This window comes from Eptatretus burgeri, chromosome 1 (assembly GCF_056783735.1).
Source record: "Eptatretus burgeri isolate ZD-2024b chromosome 1, Ebu_testis_v1, whole genome shotgun sequence".
NCBI classification, from domain to species: Eukaryota; Metazoa; Chordata; class Myxini; order Myxiniformes; family Myxinidae; genus Eptatretus; species Eptatretus burgeri.
This window is the reverse complement of record NC_140961.1, coordinates 143,679,851-143,689,055: the sequence shown is the minus strand read 5'-3', so window position 1 is coordinate 143,689,055 and position 9,205 is coordinate 143,679,851. Positions and strand designations below refer to the sequence as shown.

The window sequence follows — 9,205 nt, the reverse complement described above, 5'->3', positions numbered from 1 at the left end:
CGGCAAATCGTGAACGGAGCGATCTGCTTAAGCGGCTCATTTCCAAGCAGGTCCCGTTGAGGTGTAAATCCCCGGCATTTCTGTCTGCGCGCATACTTCGGTAAATCAAAAATTCGGCGATCGGACCCTGTCGTGCGCGGACAGAATAGTTGGCTGATTTATGGTGTGATTAAAAACACACCCGTAGCTGGATTTCGGCGTTGATCCGAAAGCTGCGACTTGGTTTGCCACGTCCGGTGGGCGCGTACGGCCCTGAATTAGCTAAAAGCGGTCGCCCGCACGCCAGCGTGGTGAGAAGCCACAACAATATATATATATATATATATATATATATATATATATATATATATATATATATATATATATATATATATATATCTGATACATAAAGCTCTTTCTAACCACTGACTGACTCACTCACTGACCATCCATCCATCCATCCATCCATCGGGACCATACGCTGTGCAGAGCGTTGGTACTGCCTAAGCAGTCTCCTTGGTTATTGGTCACAATCCCAGATGGGTCGCCACTCTGACACAGGATACCATCAAGCTGGCACTCATTTTGTCGATCTCGGAAGGATGACAGGTAGAGAGAGAGTTAACGCCACCTGGTATTAATTAAACAGCCAAGTGGGATTTTAACTCAGGATCCTAGGATCCCAAGCCCACCACCCGAGCCATTAAGCCAACATCAGACATACGAACTCACTGACTGATATTAAAGATCGGTCCCTTCCCGGTGACGTAGAAAGCTGGAATTTTGTGTGCCGATCGACATCGAAGCCGTTACACTGGAAAATTTCACAGAATCGTTGGACAATATCCACAAATGAAAATATAAATAAATGAAAAAAAATGCTGGTGAGCGATCCGAGACAATGTGGAAACACGGTAATTTTTGTGCTGACGGACATTGGAGGCGATACACCAGGAAAAATCACAGAACCGTCGGAAAGAATCCGTAAATGAAAATAGAAATAAATTCTTAAAAAAGAAAGAAAATAAATAAATGAAAAATCAAATGCAGGTGAACGACCCGAGACTCACTCTTACTCCAATAACTCCCACCACCCACTTCCCCATTTTGAGTTGTGTTCGGGGTTGTTGTCCTTATCATGTTGGTCTACACTCTACAGTCTACACAATAAAAAGCACTTCTGCTGAAGCCTTTGTGGTATTCACTACATGGTTTCAGAATGGTGGTGATTGTTACTTGCATTTGTCCAATGATGTAAGTTTTAATACCACCCCTGCCACTGTCTTTAGATACCTCTAATGTTGGCGCCGATGGAGAAAGCTGTTCGAACTGTTTTTGGAAGAAACAGGACAGAGTTCCAAGTGGAGGTGGGAGAGTAAGAGAGACGCCATCTTGTTGCATTGCGCCGACAAAGCGGCGGTGGATGTGCACAACACATGCACGTTCAACGAAGCCGCTGACACTAAGAAACTCGACTTGGAATGCAAGAAGTTCGAGGAATATTGTCATCTGAAAACAAATGTGGTCAACGAGAGTCACCGTTTTTGGGAAATCCAACAGCAAGAGGGTCAATCCTTTGACCAGTACATCATTGAGTTGAGGACGAAGGTGAATGAAATGCGCAGTTCTCGACAGCGGGGCTCAGTGCCCTGCCGAGCCCATATACCCAGCAAATGAACACTGCACCTCTTTGGCCTAAGAAGGGCAACCAACCATCTGTACATGGGCACGATGCAGAGACCAAAAGAAGCGTGTGCATGGATGCCCAGCTAAGGAAAGCAAGTGCAACAATTGTGGTTGCACGGGTCACTTCAAGAAAATGCATCATGCTCAATCTCGAAGACAAATACACGCCATCAACAAGCACAGCGATGACGAGTATGATGTCAGTCTTCACCAGTTGTTTATTGATGGTGTTGATACTGACACGAGCAAGAATTGCTTTGCAAATTTATCTATTGAAGGGCTGAAGGTGAAAGTCAAGCTGGACCTTCACCTTCAGGGGCAGACGTCTGTCATGCCCTTTGCCCTTAATCGGAAATTGACAACGAAACCCCCCAATCCATCGTTCATCCATCATTCTGAAAACTTACGTGGGCACCAGGTCATGCGGAAAGGTAAAGCTAACCTTCGTTGCCAAACAGAAAACAGAGAGGGCACGTTTGAGTTCGATGTTGTCGATTCCTCTGGACCACCAATTCTCAGAGTTGCAGCTTCTATTGCCCTCGACCTGATTCAGTTTAGTGACAACAATGTGGATATTCTTTCCATGCACCTGCAGCCAGAGCCACTTACATTGCCCAGTATAACACAGATGTCTTTCAGGGTCTTGGAAAGTTTCAAAATCCCTATCATATTGAAGTTGATAATGGAGTTAGTCCAGTCATCGAACCTCCTCGTAGAGTTCTGCATAGCTTGCACGGGCCTCTCAAGCAGAAGCTCAATGTTATCGAAGCACGAGAGGTGTCATTACGCATGTGAATGGGCCTACGGACTGGGTCTTGTGATCGTGAAGAAAAAGGATGGCTCTTTCCTGTTATGCCTAGATCCTAGGAATCCTTATTATAATTCACGGACCAGAGTTTGTGTGTTTGTTTGTCATGCTGCTCCTCCTATAGTTCTGGGCCGATTACATCCAGACTTGCTACAGAGGATCAGCATAACCTTAATTAATGCATCGGCATGTTTTTATCTTTGCCGGTGGTCTTGTGGGGTGAAGGGGGTACACAAATGATCTGTGTAAATGTGTATCATGTAGCGCCACCTCCAGGTGGAGGAGGGTATTACAAGTCTCCACCATTTACAGTATTCCTGTCCCCCAACGTTCCTGTCCCCCAACGTTCCTGTCCCCACATTTTCCAGTGCAGTGAGTTATTTTGAACTATATAAGCAGTATGTATGTTTTCCCTTCATACACATAACCCGGGTTATTTTTTTTGTTCACCTGCAGAGCTGTCAGTTGCCTAGACACCGCCCAAATAAAGGTATGTGTCAGAATAACGTGTTGCATGCTTGGAACAGGCTTAAATAAAGCACCAAAATGAGAGCACCATCAGATCCCCACTATAAAGGATGCAATTAGCTCGCTAAGAGATAAGCCAGTGTTTTCCATCTTTGATAAAAAAGGACTCTTTCTGGCAAGTTTCATTTGACAATGACAGTGCGTTGATGTGTACTTTTAACAGTAACACTCCTTTTGGAAGATATTGTTTTCGCAGAATGCCTTTAGGACTCGGTTCTGTAAGTGAAGTACTGCAGAGTCGTAATCAGATTGCCTTTGGTAATCTCGAAGGTGTATATTTTGTTTCCAATGATACGATTGTCGCTTCGGCTGACGAAGCTCAACACGACAAGGTTGTGGTCAAATTACTTGATCATGCCAGATCAAGTTATGTAAAATTTAATTGTGGAGGAAAATTCAGTGGAAGGTGTCAGAGATCAACTATATGGGACACGTAGTCACTGCTGAAGGAATCTGGCCTGACATGACCAAAGTACAAGCAGTTACAAATTTACTAACACCAACATCAAAAGCGGATCTACAGCGTGCCTTTGGAATTTTAAACTACTTTTCCTGTTTTGTGCCCAACATGTCAACGATCACAGCGCTGCTATGTGACTTAGTAAAGAAGGATGTACAATGTCAGTGCCACCGTGAACACGCTGCAGCATTCAACACCCTCAAGCAGGCAATTTCTCGTGCACCAGTCCTGAAGTTCTTTGAGCCTTTCAAATCTTCTGTCATCTAAGCCAACACATAGTCTTCTCGTCTAGGAGCATGTTTGATACAACAAGGACATCCACTTGCCTATGCCTCTCATTCACTATCAGTTGCGGAGCAAAACTCAGAAAGAAAAGAAACTGCTCAGTGTCATTTTTGCGGTAGAAAAGTTCCACCACTACGTATATGAAAGACAACAGAGGTGCAAACAGACCACAAACCATTGGTTACCATAGTCAGAAACCTGCTTCACAGAGTGTCACCAAGATTACAAATGGTGTTGCTTTGTCTTCTTCGTCATGACTTGGAACCCAAATATGTGCCAGGCAAGCTACTACTTACATTCCTGACACTCTCTCTGGCGATCCTACTGGTACCGTACAAACTGCCAGTCTTTTATTCAATGACTTGCAGATGAGGGGACACCAGTTGATATCCCAGTTGCCAGTAAGTCAATGCCGACTGGAGACCCTACATTCTGCAGACTCAGACAATAACGCTCTTCAGCTTTTCGCTGGAATTAACATAAATTAATGGCCATCACACAAAGCTAACTTCCACCCAGCATTAAGCCGTACTGGGAAACCAGAAATGAACCGCACCTTTTTCATGGTGTGCTCTTTGCTGATGACCGCATAATGATCCCGACAGCTGTACAATGTCCCAACATCCTCAGTTTGATCCATGAAGGTCACTTTGGACAAGAAAAGAGGAAAGCTTGAGCCAGTCATGTCATCTTCTGGCCTGGGATAAGCGAAGACATTGAGCAACTTGTAGCCTAATGGTCAGTGTGACAACAAGTACCCGGGCAGAAAGTCGGAGCTGATTAGTTCCAATTTGCAGGGAAATATTTCCCTGTGGTAGTACACGACTTCTCAAAAATATGCAGAGATTATTCCTGTACTTGGATTTTCTGCCAAGCACGTTGTTGATCATGTACTGCCATTGAAGCCCGGGTCAGATTGCGGTAGTGTGTGTTGGGGTAGTGTTGAGGTGTCGTCCACCAGACGGCGGTCTCCTTGGGTTAACCTGAGGCGGTCCCTTCGGGTGGGTGCCTGGAATGTCCTCTCCCGAAGAGAGGATGATCACCTGTCTCTGTTTTCATCTGAGCTGAAGCAATTGAACAGAGGTATTGTTGCACTCTCTGTGGTTCGGAGACCAGATAGTGGCGAGATCATGGCAGGTGGTTACATCTTTACATTGGTCTGGTCGCTCTAATGGTTACCATGCAAAAGGAGGTGCAGTAACTGTGTCCAATAAGCTGACTCCAATGATGATTGACGTAACACTGGTGACCGAGCATATTATGAGACTAAGGATTCGTCACTCCTTAGGTGTCATTTCCCTGGTCTCTGAAAATACTCCGACTGATGAAAGTGATCTCACCGTGAAGGACGCATTCTTGCCGCGCTCAAGTCTGTGGTTAATCAGTGCCCCAGGCGAGATATTCATTGAGTCTTGGGGGATTTCAATACATCGACTGGAATTGATAGGGATGGTTATGAGATGTCTGTTGGATCCCTTGGGTCTGGAACTGTAAACCAGAATATCACTAAGTTCCTTGACTTTGCAAGAAGTCAGTTCCTCAATACTGACCACAGGCTTGCTGTAGCAACTCTGAAGTGGCAGCTTAAATCCGGGAGAATGGTATCATCCCAGCCACGGCTGGATGTTAGCAAGCTCAAGGATGAGAGGGTAGCTGAGGAGTTTGCGAACAGGCTGAGTGGGGATTTGTGGGGTCTGAATGCTTTGGGGAATCCTGAAGAGTTTTTGAGTATCTTCAAGACCACCATCCTTGATGTTGCTGGTGGATGTTTTGGAACTCACCGAAGGGTGAAGAATAATTTCCTCACTCAAGAGAGAATGGATACCATTGACCAGAGTTGCAGGGCCAAGCTTAATGGCACAGCTGAGCTGTTCAGGTAGTTGAGGCATAAAACTGTACGTGTGCTGAGAATGGACAAGGAGGCCTATGTGTGAGGAATCTGTAAGGGGGTAGAGCATTCCTTCTGGTCAAGTGATTATCATCCTGCTTTCAGGGGAATTCACCCATTGCTTTCCTCCAAGTCCTTCCCTCAGTGTACTGCAGTTGCAGTGCAGAGTGGAGTGCTCTTGACAGAGGAGTCCTAAGTGAAGACCCGCTCGGCCGGTTACTTTGAGCGGCTGTCGAATTGGATGTCAGGGGTGTTGCTATCCCTATTGCTGACCCTCCAATCAACTGTGATCCACCTTCGTTTGCGGTAACACAGGCTGCGGAGAACCGGTTGAAATGGGGTAAAGCTCCTTGGGTCTGTGGCATCCATGCTGAACTTCTCAAGGTTCGTGGAAATGCTGTACTCATGTCATTGCATGTAGTTCTATGCTTTGCCTGCAACACAGGCATCATCTCCACTGAATGTAAGAGGGACCATGTTGTCCCTCTCTGGAAAGGGAAGGGTGATCGCCAGGACGGCAACAACTACCGAGGAGTGACGCTGCTCTCAGTGCCGGGCAAGGTCTTTGCTCAGATAATTATTGATAGGGTTCGCCATCATGTGCTTGAGCACCAGCACCCAGAGCAGTCAGTCTTTACACCAACGAGGTCAACGATTGACTGTATCCTTGCCCTTCAGGTCCTCACCAAAGGCAGAAGAGTTTTGGCAGGGGCTGCTTGCAGCCGATGTTTATCTCTGCAAAGCATTCAATTCAGTGAATCGGGATGCCCTCTCGAGGATTCTTCGTCTTCGTGGGGTGCCAACAAAACTGATCAATCTGATGTCTGAACTCTACTCTGGTACTGAGAGTGCTGTGAGATGTTGTGATATCATCTCCGACTTATTTCCAGTTGTTACGGGAGTTGATCAGGGGTGTGTACTGGCCCCCACACTTTTCAGCGCTAGTATGGACTGGATTCTGGGAAGGATGTCAGAGCAATCAAGCTGCGGTGTGTCTTTTGGGAATGTCAAGATTTCTGACCTTGATTTTGCAGTTGATGGTCATCTTTGTGGAGACTCTGGAGATGCTTTTGGAGGTCCTCGAGGTGCTGAATGAGGAGTCTGAGCCACTGGGTTACGGGTTTCCTGGGTCAAAATGAATATCCAGGCTTTCATTGACATCTTGGATGCTGCTATCTTGTCTGTACCTGTTTGTGCTGAGGATGTTGAGGTCACGGAGAGATTCACTTTCCCTGGAAAGTGAAATTCATGTCTCGGCTGGCTGTGAGCCAGAGGTCAGTAGACGTCTGGGTCGGGCGTGGGGAGTCATGGATTCACTGGATCATTGGGTGTGGAGCTGTCGGTACCTGTGCAGGAGGATGAAAGTCCGAGTGTTCAGGTCCTTGGTGCTTCCAGTCTTGCTGTACAGATGTGAGACTAGGACTCTGAGCAGGTATCTGAGATGGAGACTTAATTCCTTTGGTACCGGGTCTCTTCGGAGAATCCTTGGCTCTCGCTGGTCAGACTTTGTGTCCAAGGAGCGATTGCTGAGAGAGACTCAAATGAGATTTGTTACCTGTATAGTTTGTGAGCGTCAGCTGTGGCTGAACGGACATGTTGCTCGTTTTCCTGACGCTGATCCTGCTCACCAGATTATCTCAGCGAGGGAGCCTCGTGAGTGGAGGAGGCCAATGGGCCGACCACATGCCTTGTGTTTGCAGAAGGTTGATCAGCATCTCAAGAAGATGGAGATGGGCCAGGCATCTGCCTGGGGAATGGCCAGACGGAAGCCCCTGAAGTACCGACGGAAAGTGGACGCAGCGACGCGCTGCTCCGGTGAAGGCTCCTATACCTGACCTGACGTCATTGATGCAATCACACCAACGCTTCCGAGACATGGCATTCCTTTGGAGCTGATAGCTGACAACATGCCATTTCCAAGTGCATTTTATTAAAAAGATTCACGCAAGTATGGGGATTTCATGTTATGACATCAAGAACCACATATGCTCCATCAAATAAACAGGCTGAACGTATAATAAAGACTGTCAAACTTTGGCTCAAGAAGGCTATGGAGTCTGATGAGGACTTGCATTTAACCCTTTTTGTCTTTCAGGAACACTCCCTCCTGTATCAGAACTACCATATTTCCGAGCTCAGCTGTTAATGAATTCAGCGCTCCGGTACAGACGACATATGACAGAGCGACTTTCAACCACACATTCCAGCAGGTGCACATCAGCTATTGGTATGGCATCAGCAGGTTCCAAATAAATTTTATGACCGGAACTCCAAAGCGCTCCCACCACTTACTCCGGGTGAAAGCATCCGCATTAAGCAAGAATGGGAATGAGAACCAGCAATCGTCACTGTGACACTCCATTCATCCCGCTCATATGTTATGACGTAACACGGCCAGGTGTACCGCCGGAACTGCAACACCTCCAGAAGACCTGTGAACTTCCTCCTCATCACCCCACTCCCGGCTGGGATGACCAGCTGGCTAATCACTCCACAACCATAGCTGAGTCACAAGACCCAGCAGAACAACCATCCTTAGCCTGCCGGCCTAAAGCAGTCTCAACACAAGTCGTCACGACAACTGTTCGTCTTCTCATACTAAGAGGCTACCCACCGATCTCAATGATTATGTTATGGAACTTCATCATATGTAACAACACTATCAGTTGCTCAATATGAAACTCGTGTGATTTTAAGTTGCCTAGTTAGTACTGTTGTCTGGTGTGGGTGGTTTACTTGCTTTCGTAAGTTGTTTTTTTTAGTTTAGTTGCTTTAGTCACTCGTTTTGAGTTTTTCAACATTGAGAAGAAAGATGTTATGAACTGTTGTTGTTCTTATCACGGTTGGTCTACGCAATTAAAGGCACTTCCGGCTGAAGCCTTCATGGCATTCACAACACTCACCCCTCCCAGTGAAATCAAGTTGATAAACTGGTATATTAAATTGATGTGGTGTGAATATAGCACATGATGGACCATGTGGCCTCTTCCAGCAACAAAATTTATGGTATACCCTTGTAGGTGGTATTAATTAATTATTTGCAGAAAATGTGTGAGCCAGAGTTTGCAGATGGAATTGATTGATGACTCCGAGTTTGGGGAGTCGATGATTTTTAATGGCTCACAATTGTTGTTGCTGTTTGTTCACTTTACATCAGCTTAAGTCCCTGAAAAAGAAAAAGAAAGCGTCCCCATATTTGCTTGCATAGAAATGCAATTCTTTAGTTCACAAGGAAGCTTCGTGGGGTGTGCTTTATTTGAGATCTTTCGAAGAGTTTCAGTACCCATGATGCACAAGGAATTTAGAAGCAGGAAGAGGACATTCGGTCCATCATGCCTGTGCCACAACACCAGACCAACTTATTTTTTAAAATGCAAAATGTTTTTTTTGGGGGGGGGTGAGGGGTGGGAGAAGATGATTCTTGGGTGAGAAACACATATCAAGCACACACCACCCCTTGACAAGACAACCACAAACAACACTCCACACATTTGCACACAATTACCCACCATCCATACTCAAAGCTACCGAAAAGTCCTGCCAACATACCTATTCTCCTCTATCTCCAATA

General features: G+C 46.0%; 1 protein-coding gene and 1 long non-coding RNA gene across 5 annotated transcripts in view; both read left to right on the top strand.

Annotated features, from left to right (window-relative positions):
- LOC147035669 (uncharacterized) overlaps window positions 1-3,031 on the top strand; it is a 33,135-nt gene extending 30,104 nt beyond the window's left edge. For all 3 annotated transcript variants that reach the window (XM_085846429.1, XM_085846446.1, XM_085846438.1), the window contains one exon: window positions 1,269-3,031. In XM_085846429.1, the coding sequence (XP_085702555.1) occupies window positions 1,799-2,713 (915 nt within the window). In that variant the 5' untranslated portion in view covers window positions 1,269-1,798 and the 3' untranslated portion in view covers window positions 2,714-3,031. The remainder of the gene's footprint in view (window positions 1-1,268) is intronic.
- Window positions 1-8,638, top strand: part of LOC147035668 (uncharacterized) — a 113,387-nt gene extending 104,749 nt beyond the window's left edge. For both annotated transcript variants that reach the window (XR_015049336.1, XR_015049335.1), the window contains exon 3: window positions 7,730-8,638. This is a non-coding gene — a long non-coding RNA (uncharacterized LOC147035668). The remainder of the gene's footprint in view (window positions 1-7,729) is intronic.
- The last annotated feature ends 567 nt before the right edge of the window (window positions 8,639-9,205 follow it).